This window comes from Acipenser ruthenus, chromosome 17 (genome assembly GCF_902713425.1).
Source record: "Acipenser ruthenus chromosome 17, fAciRut3.2 maternal haplotype, whole genome shotgun sequence".
NCBI lineage: Eukaryota > Metazoa > Chordata > Actinopteri > Acipenseriformes > Acipenseridae > Acipenser > Acipenser ruthenus.
Window position 1 is genome coordinate 29,874,433 of NC_081205.1, and position 18,317 is coordinate 29,892,749.

General features: G+C 35.7%; 1 protein-coding gene across 4 annotated transcripts; it reads left to right on the plus strand.

The window, feature by feature from the left end:
* The first annotated feature begins 396 nt into the window (after positions 1 to 396).
* On the plus strand, positions 397 to 17,193 carry si:dkeyp-97b10.3 (NACHT, LRR and PYD domains-containing protein 1b allele 3). 4 transcript variants are annotated; one of them, XM_058990347.1, is made up of 16 exons: positions 397 to 796; positions 6,369 to 6,397; positions 8,519 to 8,572; positions 8,990 to 9,016; positions 9,447 to 9,482; positions 9,590 to 9,610; positions 10,176 to 10,219; positions 10,506 to 10,558; positions 10,657 to 10,874; positions 11,296 to 11,546; positions 13,589 to 13,723; positions 14,001 to 14,136; positions 14,255 to 14,308; positions 14,525 to 14,599; positions 14,976 to 15,260; positions 15,675 to 17,193. In XM_058990347.1, exons 1-16 carry the CDS (start codon positions 747 to 749, stop codon positions 15,719 to 15,721), a joined length of 1,515 nt encoding a protein of 504 aa, XP_058846330.1. In that variant the 5' UTR covers positions 397 to 746; the 3' UTR covers positions 15,722 to 17,193. The 4 variants fall into 4 exon arrangements, with proteins under 4 accessions (XP_058846330.1, XP_033894243.1, XP_033894244.1 ...); XM_034038352.3 differs by having other exon boundaries at positions 399 to 796; positions 9,590 to 9,634; XM_034038353.3 differs by lacking the exon at positions 10,176 to 10,219 and having other exon boundaries at positions 402 to 796.
* Positions 17,194 to 18,317: the final 1,124 nt, after the last annotated feature.

Genomic DNA, 18,317 nt, shown 5'->3' on the forward strand with positions numbered 1-18,317 from the left:
AAAAACTCACTGAAATGCATCAGAGGACAAGGGTAGCATGCTTGCCCTGTATGGTGAATCATTTTGTGTCTGAAATATGATCTAGGGAGGAGCGAGACCATCTACTGGGTGTGCAAGATGACATAAAGGCCGTTTATTTTAACATGTCACAAATCAACAATTATACATATACATAAAAGTTCCTCATGCTTTCTGCTCTCGACTGGAACGATATGTTGTACAATGCCATGCATTGATAGTCAGTATTGACGTATTACTCTTCTTTCCTGCTTTTGTGAAAGCGAAAGACATGTTACTACTTTTTTATATAAAAAAAGGAAGTAACGTTTTTTGGGCGGGATTTCCACTACTATATATATATATATATCAATTTCAGTTAAATTATTTCACATATTTAGTGTTTCCATGCACCTGAAGTACAACTGTTTTGTCACCATGCAAGATTTTGGATTTTGCACAAGCTATTTTATATATTATTTATTGCACCTGAAAGGACGCTCATATATATGTATATTGTTTTTAAGGGAACACGGTAATACGCGTGCACACTGAGAATAAACAGGAGTTACACCTCAGACTGTTTGCTCATTGTATTAAAACGTTGGAAGTGCTGCTCTGCCGAGTGACGTTGGCTTCTGCAGGTGTGCGGTATTGTTCAGCAACATGCAGCGTTTATACAGCAAGCTTCACGATTAAAACAAGAGAACAAGCAAACAAACAACACACAGAAGTGAAAGTTACACAAAATGGTCGCAGACATGACCAGCTTTGAGGATATGAAAAAACTTGAAGCAAGGTAAGTTTCGCAGAATATCTTAAATATATATATTTTAAAGCTCCTAGAAAATAAAAAGAGACGATCGGTATATACTGTAACGTTACACTGAATACTAACTGGTGATGATCAATTTGCTCTGCATGTACACCTTGTAGTTTTGATAATAATAGAGACCACATTAAAGAATTGTAAAACTTGCTTTTTTTTGTAAAAAATACGTTTTTTTTTATGCCGACCTCTTTTTATTTATTTGCTTAGAGAAGCGTGAATTTGAAACCTAGTATTAAAGGCGCCATGTTTCCATTGTTTGATAAGCACCGTGAAAAAAAATTATTACACTGTAAATTGTGCAATATAATTAAAAATGCTATTAACTTAAAGGAATAGAGTCAATAATATTTTCAATTATTAAAAACAACGTATAGATATATTTTTTATTTATTTTTATTCTTTGCTATGTGCTAGTCGGGCTACGGATCTGTCTAGATGTAAGGTTTTGTTTAACTATCTCAACCATATTTATAAGCTACATACACCGAATGTTACAGCATCGTTTCTGTTTACAATGTGTCACATTTACTATACTGTGACTCAACATTTCTAGCCCAGGCTTTGAGTCAATGGTGCCCTGCAGTCTTCTGGCAGAATGTGACACATTTTAAATGATTCGATTATTTCAGACAGTGCTCACACACATACATTAATGTACACAAGGGTGGCTTTGGCATAAATAAAGATAATTTATTTTTCAGTAATTAGCACACCTCTGAAAAAATATCACGAACTTGGATGCGAATGAGCGCTGTATGTCTTTCAGGAAGTTAGTATGCTGATCTAGGCAGGAATCCCTACTGCATTTGGTTGTTAGTGCTGTTTTTCAGAAAGAGAGTTCCTGTTGTGTTCACCACACTCAGCCTCCAGCTCAGGTCAAGTTTTCACTTGCAAATAAAGGCCTGTGCCAGCAGCAGCTGTATTTCTGTAGAGGACCTAGAGATAAAGTCACCTTAGCAACAATGTGTATTTATAGGCTAATTAAGAAGAGAAAAAGAAACATAACCATAACATTGCTGTTCAACCTGTTCCTTATGTTTTGTATAGATAAGCAGTTATGAAACCAAAACACAAATGTTATGCATTTGATAAGGAAAATAAGAGTAAAGAAAATAGTGTAATATAATGAATCGCTGATGGTCACACAGGTGACTTTTTTGTGTCTGTTTTCAATACCTATTATAAGACGGTTGGATGGACTGTGCCATTTACTTCTACAGGATTACATAATTGAATAGGTCGTGATAAACCAGATGCCATAAAGGCTAACCCTTTTGTTATAAATCTCTGTACAGCTCAGACTCCAGCCTCCTCTGAATAAAACTGACTAACCTGCACTTTCAAAGTTACCTGATTATATCTAGATACTGTACTTGGATATGACATTCATTCTAGTATGAAAATAACACCTCCTTTGCTGGTATAAACAGGCCTTTGCTGAGGTCTTTGGTTTTTAGCAGGGGCCATTGTTTCCTTGCACTCTCCAAACTCTAGCAGGCAAAGCTGTATTAAAGACCACCACTACAGAAGGACCTGCTGTGTCTGTCTGTGTGTATTTCCCATGTTAAATCGGCACACTATAAGACCAAGGTAGTTCCTTGGATGGTCATAGTAAAAAGACTTCACTAGATCATTTACATTTTATCTTAGAATAAAATGCCTTCCTGAACCTTATTTTCAGCTGTTTTTTTGTTGGTGTTTGTTTGTTTGTGATCCACTATCAGAGTTTATTTTTTCGCTGTTTTTTCCCCCCCTAGATTTATCACAAGATGTCTGACTATTGTGTGTTTATGAATAATATACTTGTATTGTATTCTGCGCGCTCCATGGTCTATTGAATGGAGTCTGGAGCCTTGCCATTTCTCTACAGGTTTGGAGTACTGTGTTTTAAGCCTGTTTGACTGGTTTTCTCCATGAAAGCAGAATATTGAACATAAACATTATAGTCCTATAAAAAGATTCAGACAAGGAAATAATAAAGCAAATTTCATGTTTAATGAGGAATAGAAACTGTATAGATGTAGCACATATTGACCTAAATAGATGAGAACACTTTTTTTCTTTTTTTTAAGTAGTCTACTATTTAGGAACATGGCACTACTGTGACTGCATGAAACTATAGTGAAAAGGATAACTAAACAAAATGCATTATATTATACAAGAACAGCGATAAATAGAATAGAAAAAACCTAAAAAAGCTAATTAAAAAAAAGCATAATATCAACAAGCCTAACTTAACAAAATGGTGTTTAAAAATAAATAAATAAATAAATAAATAAATAATTACATTAGATTTAAGAGGCCATTAACCAAAGGCCTTTTTTACTTGGCCACTTTTGTAGGTCTCACATCAATATATGCTTCATCCCTTTTTTCAATGTAGCAGTTGTACATAGCACATTCTAGTAGCATAGTAATGCCTAAGTATTTACATGGTACTAGATGTGTAATTACTGTTCTGGTAATTTAAAAAAAAGGCTACAATATGTTTTATAGTGTTGGTACATTTTTATGAACGTATAAACGCTATGGCATGTAGTAGTTTAAAAAGTATCTGTCTGTGAATAGATATACATATAAACACAGACACACTTTTTTCTTTGTTATATATACTAACAGTAGACCGTTTGCATGACAACGAGGACGGGATTCTAAGCACTTTGTTGCTTTCCTCTCTGTGTGTTTTAATATTTTTCTGCATTCCAATAACAGCAACAGCATCGCCGTGTCTTTTAATCGAAGATTCTTGAAAAACTCAGGCAAGATACCAAGGTAAAAACAAAGACTGTTTTGCAATTAACAGCTTTTTCTGAGTTTAATTATGAAACAGTATCATTAAATTTGTCACCTGACTAAAAATAAACCCCCTAAACTTCAAGCCCTACTTGTGTGTGTTCACATCTACTTTGTTCCAAAATACTTGTTTTATTTCTTAGCAATATGGACCTCTGTTAATATGTGGCATAACACATTATTTCAAAATAAAATACAGTGTTATGGTGGGATACTATTGTATTCATTTCCAATATTCAATGCGCTGCTAGGAACTGTAACCAAACTATTCGAATAGCATTAGTGTTTACGCATTACGCCCGACTAAACATGAAACGGTACTTCAGTGTGGAGGCTAAAAGTTTGTAGTGTGGACAAGGCCTAAAAGTAAATATCCTTAATATTGCTGGCAAAGCCACATATGTGGCGTATTGCTGCCACCTACAGGACTGGAGTCTAACTTAATCAGTGCTGTTATATTGCAGAACAGTTTTTTTTTTTTTTTAAACAAGCAAGTAGTTTACGGTCATTGCTGCAGTGTAATAGATTACTGTGAATATGCATGTCTGCATCCCTTTCCATTCCGTGTGTCCCGTGAACGCAAGACAGAATATTTTTCTGTCCAATGGATTTATTTTGCATCTAGGAACCCAATTTTTTCATTAACGCGACCTCTGCTATGTAGTGCCTGTTTTTCAATAACAAAGTCTTGTTCATGTTTACATGCTTGTGGTCAGCTCAATTTGTTTACTGAAGTCTTTGCATAGTTTTTTTTATACATATGCTGCATTTCCTGTTTAAAGTTCTGCAAATTAAGAGTTTTACAAATAACTGAAACCTTGAATGCATTAATGTGTGTCTGTGAACGGTTTTCTGACTGATAGGTACACGTGAATAGGGCTATGAACTAAAAGAAAGAACGTCACTAGGACATATCTCTTTTCATTATGGAGAAGATCTGTAAGCACATTGCGCCTTCAGTCTTCTGCAGGGTGTACATCTTGTCAAGCACGCAGACCAAGACCTCAGTCGCACATTTCAGTTTGTATGCATATTTTATTTTCTAATTTATTGTCATGAATGTCATTTGCCTTTTTTTTTATCTGTACATATTACATTTAGTAGTACTCAAGAGAAGAAAAGAAACTTAGAGTTCTGCTGGTTTATTATTGCACTGTAGAAGTGATATACAGTCCACACTGAAGTTATACAGCACAACCGAACATGGGCCGAGGAAGACTTTAATAGAAAGATTTCAATTGGTTTAAAGAGAACTATTGCTGGTACAGTAGTGACTTGACCACCAGTCTGATTTAGCTTCTAGATACAGCATTGTTTCTGTTGATCACAGTCACACAAGCGACCCTTGTTTTTCTGCATACTTTCTCTATATAAGAGCATAGCTCGATAACTATGAACAATATGAAAAAACTACAATATGTACTACATGTAAAACGCATGCAGTCTTTACAGCATCAGCAGTCAAGTTGTATATAATTTGAAGCACTGACAATAGCCAGAGAGTATATTGATGCAATATTAAACAAAGTTACGAAACCCACAGACGGCTATCAACTAATTCAATAGGAGAATATATCCTTCTGTCAAATTATTCAGATGCTTATCTTCCAGCATTATTTGAAGCCTATTTATGGAAAATTCAGTCAGTTTAAAAAGCTTTTGAGTTACACATGATTTACTTGAAAACATGCTTTCTCTTTTAACTGGACCCTGTGTGTACTGGTTTACAGTAAATCACTTGAGCTGTATATGAATATTAGGATTGAATCACTCTTCAGTTTGTGGTGAACCATGTTTCTACAGTGAATGCCCTTTACATTGCATTTGAGCAAGTAATAAAATACCAATGACACTGAAGTTAAAATAAACTTCCCTGATCTTCATGGTTTTCAAGACCTTTATGCATAAACCACATTATGTTTCCTTTGTATTTAATTTAAGGTCTCTCAACTCGAGTGATCGATCATAATCAGAATCTGATATTCGTTGTGGTTTGTCAGTCTTGGTATTCTTTACACTTTGTAGAGTGAAAGCTGGATATGTTTTTGCACATAAAGTAATGAAAACTTCCCCATGTACCTTCCTCGCAATTCATATAACTCAGAACAGCACAAAAGGCCACCTGTGAGCCTGGGAAGGTTCACACTGTGGTTTAGTGGTGATGTGTGTGGCTTACACATAGAAACCGGTCACTTTAACAACCACTAGTTGATGCAGGGCTTTTGGGAGGGGGGATTAAGCCCCTTGCCCAAATAGTATTGTATGTCCTGAAAATGAGTATTTAAAACACAAAGCTTTTCTCTTCCTGTTCTTTATTGCGCGCCGGTCTGGGATAATCTTTACCGGAGGGATTGCTCACAGGAAGCAAGCAATTGTTACAGGCTGGAAGAAAACTGCCTTGTTTTTAGGTGAATTTCCGTACATCTGCAGGGAACTGTTCTTTGTTGATTTGGTCCACAGGTGCTTTAAACTCAATCTCAACCACGTTTCCACGGGCAGGGTAGAATTTTGCAATGTTTACAGCTAAAGTCACAGGACACTGCATGCAAGATAACATGCTTAACCTTTGTGAAATATCCTTTCGTAGATGATTGTGTTCCCAAACACGGAAACATTGCCACATCGCCCGCATTTTCAGTTGCCCACCCCAATGACTCTACCGATACTTCACTGTGATCATTTGCATATAGATGCACATTATGTCACTTTCAATTGCAAAACTGTTTTTTTTATTTTTATTTTTTAGTGGCGACGTCTCACCATCAGAGCAAAAAGGTAAGATTAACAGAAGTATTTCTGCCCTAAAACACAGAGAGGGAGTTTGATTATATGTACAAACTCTATGTTTACTTGTCTGATAGGGTCATATAACGTCTTGAATCTTGTTATCCTTGTGATAAAATATACAGTATAACACAATGCAGTTATATTATCACAGGATAATGAATAAAAAGACTCTTAGGCAAAGCCCCTCAAAATGTATACTCTTCTTCACGATATTATTATAGTTACATGTTCATTCCTTGGCAAGTCAGAAGTTGCTTGAGTAGTCTGCAACCCAACAGCTCCAGAGTCTTTCAAATAAATTTCATTAAGTCTGAATTATCCCACTGTGTCCACTAGATGTCGGTGTGTGAACATTTTTTTTTTTTTCATGTTCACAGTTCTCATACACGCAGTACCAAAAACAGATAAGGGCAGTTTATTTTATGAAATACGGAGAAAATACATTTCTTGACATGTGCAAGTACATCCCACACACACAAAAATCTCCCAATGAAAGAAACGTGGTTAGGCTTTCTACGACTGACTAAAATACAATTATAAAATGTATTGTATGACCACACTCACATACAATGTAATACAATTTTCTGGAAAAAAACTAAAATAAAATATTCCAAGATAAATGGGTATCCAGAAAGAATATTCATATAAGTCACAAAATATTATGCTTATACCAATTTATTTAAATTTTCACCCAAATAGCAAGCCATTTTTTTCCAACAGGAATGTGATTGTTATCTGACTAGTATTTGCTAATAATAAGTAGATTATTATTAAAATATTATTTACAGATCCTAACCCTAATATAGGGGTCTTGTACTATATACACTAGGAATTTGGGTCTGACAAACCAGAATTTATTTTAAAAAAGGATCTCCGATAGCCTAGACATGACAGTGAAGACCAGGGACCTAATTCAGTGTTAAAGATAGTCCCTTTGACTGTGCAAAGACCCCATTGCTTTGGGAACTTAAAACTTGCACATGAGCTGTGAATGTGGTGTAGAATAAATTGATGAGACAGAAAGGCCACTGAGGGTCAGATTAAAGGATGTGTCAGGGCAGAAAAAGCACTGCTTCCGTTCCTCTGAAAAGAACCACTGCCCAGCTGACATAACAAAAGCAGCTCTTTCTGATACAAATTAGCAAGAGTATTGCATGTCCGTGCTGCATTGGACACATTGCACAGAACAGCATCGCTCTGAATGTACAGGAGACATCTTTTGCACTACAGAAACTAAAAGTGAACCTGTGCCATTAGAAGAAACCAAAAGAAAAGACTCAACGAAAAGAGTGAGTAACAAGGGAGTCCATAGAAAGCAGAAATAAAAATCCACAGCTGAAGTCTGGACAGTGGTTTTCCTTGAATTATACTTGGTTTTCAATAAGTAAGTACTGTACTGGTGTCAGTGTACTCCTTTTACTGGCAGAGCCTCCTCCTACACTCCTTTCCAGTACCTTTCAGACAGTTTCCACCAAATACGTGGGTAACCACACTTCTACATTCAGGAATTACTGTCATTAAACCTTACTGTCCAGGCAGGGGTCACTTAGAACTTATAACACTGGTGACACATGTCCATAAAAAGGTGGTTTTAGTTGGTATTTCAAGAGTATCACTGGCTGACATTAGATTTTCTAGTTGACCTTTTAAAATATTGTTACTTGCTTTTTTCCCCCTTAATCACCTGGATTGGTTCTATACCTTTATTCTGGTCGAATAGCTTTTTGTTGTTGTTTCATTGGGGTTCAACAAGCGCCTCAGGACAGAAGCCCAAGTTTATTAGTTTATTTTCTTTATTATGCCCTGTGCATGGACAGTTTAAGCCAGGGGACATTTTTTTTTGTTGACATTTTGGTATTTTTTGGGACTGCCCATTTGGCGATCAAGGACTCAAATTGGTCTTTATTTTTTGGGCTAATTGATCAGATGTATTTGTGGGATGTGATTTATTTTTATTTTTTTTCACTTATCTATCTTATTGCTTTTAAGGTAATTAAAATTATTTCCATTGACCCCTAGAGTTGAGTTTGATACACAGTCAGAAAAGTGTTACGGTATAGACATTTAACAGCCAACATTACAATCTATTGATTTTTTGTTTCTCCGTAGACCACGTAGAGAGTGAAGCTTCCACAGAAGAGAGCTCAGAAGATGAAGATTCTGGTAAGGGCATACACACATTTAGATGTTGTGCCAAAGCCTTATACAGCTTATGTTCCAATCTGCACTCTGCACTCCCATTATACCTTTTTCCAAAGCGTCCTGCCGTCCGAGTGTCTGCTGGTAGATTAAGTAATTATTATTTCCTGAGTCTGTGTTGCCTTGTAAAGGATCAGAGATACTAGACATGTGTCTGCTGTTAAATCTTATTTAAAAACCTGTTTGCTTGAACAGGATTTTTTTATAATCAGTATCTTTTTGGTTAGATCCTTGTACTTTATTGCTCTGCAATGGTTTTGCTATAAAGAGGACTGTGTAGAATTAATGATCTTGTAATTGTTATGACATGTTTTAGGAGGCACATCCATTTTTTTTTTTAATTAGTTATTTATAATACACCATTTTTATATCATTATACAGATGAAAGTGCAGCTGAGAATGAATTGGGTAAATAACATTTATTTTTTAAAAATATTTTATTTGTTATGCCTTTCTGCAATTCTAAACATGTTTTTGATATCCTGTAGAGCCACTGCTTGAATTTCTTTTTCCCAGGGGTCCCAAACTATTTTTTTCGTTTGCAAATTTCACACAGTAACCAAATATTTCAAATGAATTTTCTGAACTCAGTAATGCTGACGATGTTATCACCCATCCCACTTTGTTGGATCCCTTCTTGTTTATAGGATTATTCAAATACAGCACTATTGCTTCTTGTTACCTGATCTACCTGGTTACCTTGCTAAAGTACACAACAGAAGATACCCTGAAAGCATTGGTTAGCACTCCTTTAATGTCAAATGATAACAGATACAGTGAATGCCCGCTCGCTTCATACTGGGAGAAGTGCATAACATACTGCCCTTTCTTTTAATAGAAAAAGAAGAACCAAACGTAGGAAGTTTCAGTTCTGGTAAGAAACCCTTATACAAATAGAATCATACACTTGAACACACAACTTTATAGACCTGAAAATGTGATCTATTAAAGAACAAGTTGTGGCAATGTTTTGTTTTGCAGAGCACAGTGCTGATGGAGAAAGTGAGTTATCTACTCCAAAATCAGGTACATGTATAACACTGGGGCAGGGCCCGATTCTCAAATGAACTTTCAGCTGTGAGTTAGGAAAATACAAAGTCATGCACTTGATGGAGCAACTCTGTATCCATTTTAATTTTGATTCATTATGGATAATGTGCTTATCAAATCAAACTATTGATCCTAGTTAACTTTGTATATTGCATGTATTTCTATTTGTCTGTGCTTCTTTCTCAAAGCTGAAAGTAAGTTGGATTGGGCCCTTAGTCGCGCTTATATGAACTCCTTCAGCACTAAGTAATGCTACTGTAAGATAACAATTATGCTGTGATGGATTTTGTAACCTTACCCTTTTGAAACAATGAGAATTCGGATCAGTGTGTCTGTCTCCTGGTGTTCCTCTTCCTTTAGCATGTTTATTTGTAGGCATTGCATACATGTACTGTACGTCTTTTCAAAATAGCATTTTTCATACTGGATACACATTTATCCAGTATGTGATACACATTTATCCATATATATATATATATATACACTGTAAATAATGTATGCACTCTTTCTTTTGCAGACTTTTATATTAAGCCTATCTGTGAAAAATGCAAGGCCAGGCAGGTAATATATTTATAGTTACCATGATCAAATCAGCTTACCAAGGTGGATTATTTCTTCACTTTAACAGAGTTCTATCAATATTAAGCACACTATTGTGTAACTAATGTAACAAAGACGCCACTACAGTCTTTATCCAGTATTGTCATACCAGGCAGTTAAAATTGTATATTTGGTCACAATTATTAGTTATGACAATTGAAAAAAGGTACTGTTGTGTAATAAAAATAAAAATAAAAAACATGCATATTTAGAGTGTAATTGGGCCTTTTTATGATAAATTCCTCAGAATCAATCCTACGAACAAGTAACTCCAAGAAATATATCAAAGGGACGATTACTGTGAGTACAGATGCATGACTTCTTGGTATTCAATCAGTACTACCAATGGTGCAAAACTTCAGATCGATTTCAATTTTCCTTTCTGTTTCTTACTTTAGCTTAATACTGGATAATGAAGGCTCCTACCAGTGTTCAGTCACAGGTTTGATGTTCGAAGTTTCAGACAAGGTTAAAATCACGTATGCAACGCTGTCCTGGAGCAAGTATGGAACGTATTTGAAAGAACCATGGAAGTTTGTTGGTCCAATATTTGACGTGAAATGTGACCCCACCATTCTCAAAGCCATCCACTTTCCCCATTCACTCTGCTTGGGTGGTAAGGATGGATGATACACTTTTTCTGATGCCACTTGGTGTTGTGCTTTGAAACCAATAGGAAATGTACTCCTAGTTCTACCAGTGTGAACTAATCCCACTTTAATTAAAGAAGCAGTTAAAACTATGACTAGCATTCAGAACTAGGTATTAAAGCTGTTAATATAATTTAGATGGTACATTATACAATATTCATTAAACTACTAGTTGAAAGCGTGCGTTATAAAATAATGTAATTGTTTCTTATGCCATACATTGTTTTGTAATTTAACTACGGGAGGCCTTAACTACCACATGGAGAGTATTTTGTTTATTACATATCTATTCATTGTTGCTTGTAACCCTTGTACTATTTAATCATCAGTGCTCTGTTTCTTGTGATTGATTTGTTTTTATGGTGATGACGGATCTTTTCTTTACAGATCATGAAAGTGACATGAAGTTTGGAGTTCTGCACATTAAGGACAATGCCCCTGTAATAGAATCCTCCTCTGATCACTCCACTTCCCATATTAAATGGAATGTCACCTCTCTGTCTCCAGTGGGCCCCATTGTTCAGACATCGCAACGCATAGAACATCATGGCGTGGTTCTTGTATACAAAGTGTTAGACAATCATCCCTCTGCATCATTTCGTGTATATTTAGCTACAAACAACAACTCGGATGTCAAGGTAAGCAATGATCAATAGCATAAGTTGAAAATTTGTTTTTCAATCTTTTTTGTCGCATTGTGTAGTGTTCAGTAAAAACAAATTTACCATTGCCCGAAAAGATTAAGCTGTATAAGTTTACCGGAAACCGAAAGAACTTTCCAGCTGAGCTTTAAATCCTTGTGACATATTCATATGTAAACTTCATGATACAACCAGACGATTCTTGTAAAATGTCAAATAACTTGTGCAGAAACAGTATAACTCTGTAAGATCCTGATCAAACAATTGTCTTTATTTATTCAAAACACTAACGTACAGCAATATGTACATGCGTGTATATGTACACCTGTCTCCAGTATATCCCCAGGCAGGGATCTATCTCTTCGGGGATTAACCTCCATGGTCATTGAAACCATAGCAGCCATGATTTCACCTCGTGTCATATGTACAAGAGAAGAGCATGCAGTTTTAAAGGCTATCCGTGGTTTTGGTTCTTTCCTGTTTACAATTACAGTAAAAGCTCACAACGGGAAGTTTGTGACCACAGAAACAATGCAGTGCCTAAAAATGATACTTCATGGAACCTCAAGTTTTATTAATGACAGCATTTGGGAACATTAACATTTACAAATATACATATTCAGTACAGAGAGCAACTGTTATCATCATTGCTGAAAACCAGCGCTGAATTCAAACTGTCTGGGACAGTCTTGTTCCAGAAAATCAAGTAGATTCAATTCATTTGAATAGTCTATGGATGAGCATATGTTCTTCAATAAGCATAATTTAGTTTCAGAAAAAAAAGCTACAGTCAACCCTCTATACACCGCCTAGCAAGGGCCATGGGCAAAAATGGGCAATAAGCGAGGGTGGCGTTATAGTGAGGGTCCAAAAAAAAAACAACACACACACACACACAACCGTCTATTTTTGCAATAAATTCAAAGGTTTTTTTTTTTAGTTATACAATTTGAGGAACAGTTTATACTAAACAAAACAAAAAACACTCATTTAGTGTCAAATCACCCAAACAAAAATTCCATAAAAACAAAGTACGATTTTCTTTTTTTTTTTTTTTACTGTACTGGTCATTTGAACTTTAGTGTTTGTGGCGCGACTGCAAGCTTGCTAAATACTATCCCCCATTGAACGATGCTGTCTATTTATTTCACAAAGCAATTTAAGCTCAACAGCATTTTTTTTTTAAGCAGTTAAAAAAAAAACGTTGAATATGTACAGGCAAACACTTTTTTTAAACAAAGTTTAAAAAAAAAAAAAAAAACTATTCTGCTGTTTACAAAACTGATGCTTTAGTTTAAGTCCGCCTTCATTTGTGCAGAACTTTGCACGTTAACAAACAAACCTCTTACCATACTTTTTTTTACTGTGGTTATAAAAGTCACTTATTTTAGACTGCATCAAACCTTTTTCAAAGCCATTTGTTTTTATCCATTAGAATGTCTCCAATTGTCCTTTGATTAACAGTATATGCCTCACTTAGACGAAAAAACACTTGTGATGTCTTGCTTTCTTATTTTCAGATGCATACATGCAAATTTTCTTCTTTTGCTCTGTTGTTAAATGTAGGGTCGACTCACCATTTTGTACTTTCTGTTTTGCTTTGGGAGCGGGAATGTTGATGACATTGCTATGAACGTTCAGTTAACAACGAATTAGGAAAGCGAGTCAAAGGTTAACTGCATAACTTAGTTGTTTTAATTGGCCATGATTATTTCACTGGCGCTACAATGAGAGAAACTACAGTGCTTATATTTACGTTTGCTTGGCTTGGGAAGTTGGCGGATGGTGGACAGCGGGGTGGCGATATAACGGGTAAAAATAGCACTGTTTTTATATTGGTGACATTTGTTCAGAGAGAATAGCTGGCGGTATGCGAGGGTGGCATTATAAAGGGGGGCAGTATAACACGGGACAGCTCTAATTACAATTCTACAACGATTAATAACTTACTGTTAAACTACCTACAGGCCCATGCATTAAATCTCTGAGTTGTACGTATCAAAAGTTTCTGAGTCTAATCCTTTTGTCTTGCCTTTTAGGATATATATAAAGATGTCAAGCAGTCAAATAAAAAATACATAAAAATTGATAAGCCTCCTACCTGTCTGAAACTGCTAGAAGAAAAAAAGAAATACAGACTAATCAGTGAGCCAGAAGCAGACATAACCCCTGAGGTATGGTTTTCACAGCGTATCAGAAACTCAACATTCCTTTTTTTTTATCTGGGCCATTGCAATTCAGGGGATCAAGTACAACAATTGCATTTGTTATTCAATTAATTAATTAATATATTTATATATTTCATTAAAACCTCTGGCTGTTTGTTTTCTGTTTAACCTTGTTTTTTGTGGTTTGTTTCAAAGCCTGATTTATTGTTAGTTTAATTACTGGTAAATGAATTACAGTACTAGAATGCAGCAGCCACTCATGTTCCAGTTTTTGTCTTTGCAGGAAATACAGTTCACATTACATGCAGTCAGATTTAAAGGCTACTTTGAGGTTTATTTTGAACAGCCAGTCCCGTTTAAACTGTCACTGGTAGAAGCTGACTCTGATCTCACTGTCTGGACTACAACACTGCGAGAATGTATGTTTGATTTTATTTATTTAAAGACTAAAGTAGACAAACTGTATGGCTACTGTTTTCTTCAGGATACACAAATTGTGACATTTTAAACTTGGTAACTATGCTTTATTCCTGACAGGTGATTGGAATACAAGCAATTTTAAAGAAACAGCTGTCAAGAGAGCAGAAAATGGTGAGTCTGTTTTAAAAACAGATACTTGTAGAACTTTGTCAGTTGGAAATGCGTCAGTAATGTGCTGTTTATAGTAGAAAATGCAAAGGTGTGTTTTCTAAAAGGAATAAAAAAAACATTTAACAGTATAATATTAAAAAGAAACCAATTGGCATTTTAATGACAAAGATTTGGAACGGTTTGAGATCTGAAATGAAAATCTTTGATCTTGCACAGGGTTTAAGAGAAAGAGATCAAGCAGCAGTGAAGAGGAAAACGACAATAAGAAATTCAAATGTGCTGACACAACAGGTATTGCTGCTTTTTGCTGCTTGAATTGTAATAATGGCTGTATTACAATTCAAGATTATGGTTCATTTTAAAGGATTAAATATCCACTCACTTTAAATGTTGATAGACCCAGAAAGGATATTTGAGGTCAGTATGTCTACATTATAACTAACTGGGGCAGCAGGGATGTATTGATAGCATGTTCTCCATACCATGATGTATATGGGGGATTGCACCCTATGCAGTGGGCTAAGAGGACTCTGCATTGGACAATATGGAAAAATCTGTGCATTGAGTAGCAGGTTATTTGGGCTCATGCCTAAACAAACGGTCAGAGTGAAAACAGGGCCGGAATCTTCCTTATCTAAAACAATTTTAATAAAGTATTTTGTTCCAGATGGATCAAGGTCCAGCAAGAAATCATATATTACTGAGCAACAGCTTATGAGAATTGCAAAGGTTTTTGGTAAAGAGTGGAAACAGCTTGGCATCAGCTACCTGAATATCTCAAAGAACGATATCGATCAGATTCAAGAAGAAGACAAAGAGGACCTAGCAATGCAAAAGTTTAACATGCTTCTGGAATGGAAAAAGAAGGCAAAGGACAATGCAACAATAAAATACCTCTACTATAGCCTTCATGATCCAGATGTTCCATATGTGGTAAAGAAGCTCCTTCAAGGTACAATGCTTCAAACATGTAATGTTCTGCTAGCTTGTGCTTTTTATCATGTTTTTGATTAAAAAATACATTTACTTGTGGATTCCAGGATTAATACATTGGCTAGAATAATGAACTTTTTTTTTTCACAGGTTTTGTGTAAGAGAGTTACATGTCAGTTTATTCATCGATAAAATACCTATTAATAGTGCTTCAGATCATAATTATACATGCAGAAAATCTGTGCCAGACACATTTTACAGTATTAAGTCAATGAGACATGTAGCACTGTAGCATCATGGTTGCAGATCTTAACTGTTTGAAGACCGATACATACATGCTGGCTGTTTAGAGCTGAAGGCACTGTAACAATCAGTAAACTGCACAGCAGGCATTTTAAACGTGTTTAGTGACTACATTTCACATATTTTACAGACATGGTGAATGAAATGGAAGAGGAGCCAGTCTCAGGGGCATTATGAGCACACGAGAGAAGAATCAAGCTGCACATCATGTATTCATTTTGATTGGAAATGTGAACTGTTTTTATACACTTTAACTGGATCTTTTCTTGTAGGTTTTTATTCAGTTTAGGCATAGTTGTCTTCTTGTAATATATACTTTACACTAGCTCCTAAAGGGATTTGCTAATATTTAGTGATTAAATAATGCAGTGTAGTAGTGTAAGAATGAAGTGCACCAGGACTGCCAATTAGAGAACCACTGTGAGCGGTGAACTGTCCCCACACTTGTAGAGGGATAGAAGGGAAAACATCCATCATGACAAAAACATTTATTTTTCTTTTTGATGGCAACAAACCAATATCCTGGAGTGAAGTTTTCTGAAGTTTAGAATTTGCTATTTTCCAAGGGGAGGATCTACAGAAGATTTGAGAGGGTATAGGAAGTATATTGGTAAATAGTCAAAACAAAGGGATAGTAACATTGACAATCAAAGAACTGATTTCAGCAAAGGTTTGTTAGCCATTTCTTATTAATGGTTTTCTAGCCACTAAGCGGCTACATTTGTATCAATAGACTGCATAATTTTTTTTACTTATTTTCAGGTAGCATACAAACTGTATGCAGCTTTGTGAAGAACACAGCTATTAGGATAGAGGAATGCTGAATATTGTTGTCTTTTTACGTAGGTAAAAGAATATATAGATTGCAAGATAATGATGTACTGTATTTCAATAAGCTGGCTTTCTCCTCCCCCACCCCAAACCCCATGATCACCAGTAGCAAGTCTATTCCTGGAATGAAACTCTCCTGTGGCATATAGGAAGGTTCATTCGTCTTACAAAGCTCAAAAGAGTGTGAGATTTTGATGCTGGGAAGACATTCACATAGAGGTGTGGCTGTTGGACAAGCCAAGGTCATATGCCGATGGTTTATAGCTGAGTAAACCACTATGCTACTTCGGCTTTACCTACGTGCTTATTGAAAAAGATGCTGCCACTGTAGGTTTATGAGCTAATACATCTAAACTTGTTTGCTCTTTGGCAGATATAATGGCTACAGTTGGTGTGGATACTACTGTAAGTGTCCTATCTGTGGGGTCGAGGGCTAGTTTAAAGTACAAAGCAGAGGTTTGACACTCCTATACGCCTTCCTAGTCCACCTCCATCCAGTTTTGGCCCTGTTGAGCAAACCTGACCAACTCCAGACAGGGCAACAGTATATTCTTAGTTATGATTCAATGAATCAATTTATGGATGACATTCTTCCTTGTTGATAATAAACAATTCTGTATGAAACTGTTTTTGTTATTCTTGCTTACTGTCTGAAATAGTTAATTTGCATTTAAACCATTATTTATAACTGGGAATTCATTTCCTGTCAGTTTTAATGTTTGTAAATGGTTTATTTTATATTGCACCTTGTGGGGATATTTTTGCACAGATGAAAGCCTGTGTTCTTTTTAAGTAAACCCTCTTGCTGTTGAATAACTCTCACCTAATAAACACATCAAATACTAAAACAACGTATCCCCAGTAACTGTTACATTACACAGTGTTCATTCTAAATCTTTCAATATGGCTTTCCTATACGGTAACAAGACACACTAGATCCTCAAATCTATTTGCTATAAATGGCCATTAAGCTAATTTTTGTAGCAGGGAAAGTACACCCAACAATGGTACCAAACCAGCAATTAAAAAGTCAGACCTTTGTAGGGCTTTTAAGTGCTGATTTTGAGTTTATTTTTTGTTTTAAATAATCAATTATAATGTTCTTTACACCACATAGGTGAAGATAAATTGCATTTTAGTATCTACAATCTACCAGCTGTTATAAAACATCAATACATGTGCTAATAAATGTCCTGACAATAAAACAGTTATGGTAATAAACAGATATTCCCTGTTAAGCATTAACTAGTGGTTTCCAGTTAATATGAACCTTTTCACTATTGCATGACTGATATTGAAAAAAATAACTTGTTGTAATCATTGACAGCTTGTAACATAAAGCAACAAAGTGTAAGGCGAAAAGTATCTCATGAAGATCTTGTTGAGTTGATAACTTTGTAATGCAATGAAACCACACTGATGCCCCGGAGCTATAATGTAATGCAGCAGATCGGCTTGACAGCCCCTGCCTCTCCACTTTCACTCACACCTTTCAGTTTTCCTAGATCCTCGACAAATACTCAACAGACAAGCAACCGCCAATCATTTTTCAAATCCCGACCAGCAGCTGCATAAGTCTAAACTTCAAGAACTGACAGCTGCAAACTCAATTGCTAAGCTATTTGTTTATTTCTCTTATGCCCGAGAACGTCTTCTAATATTCATACATTCTTATGACTGACTTCTTTTTGAAGGGTATATTTGTGGTATGAGTTCAATTGCACCCACTCATCCCAATGTAGTTTCAGGAAGTTTCTGATGGGATGTGGTGGGGAGTTAACCAGTAAGTCAGGAATCAAAGTTTAGCAACTGAGAAACTACTGAAGTAAAATGTCAAAAAAGCCCAAGTACAGAATATGGAAACTGAATGCAGGATACCGTTCCCCAAGGTGCTCACAGCAGCTCATTTTCACAGCAGCTGAGAAAACTAAACATTGGGGTT

Excerpts from the sequence above, each read along its gene's own strand:
- si:dkeyp-97b10.3 (XM_034038352.3), top strand. The coding sequence starts at position 747 with ATGGTCGCAGACATGACCAGCTTTGAGGATATGAAAAAACTTGAAGCA. Across the intron at positions 797-6,368 it reads ATGAAAAAACTTGAAGCAAG|TGGCGACGTCTCACCATCAG; the intron begins GTAAGTTTCGCA and ends TTTATTTTTTAG. Across the intron at positions 10,220-10,505 it reads AAAAATGCAAGGCCAGGCAG|AATCAATCCTACGAACAAGT; the intron begins GTAATATATTTA and ends TAAATTCCTCAG.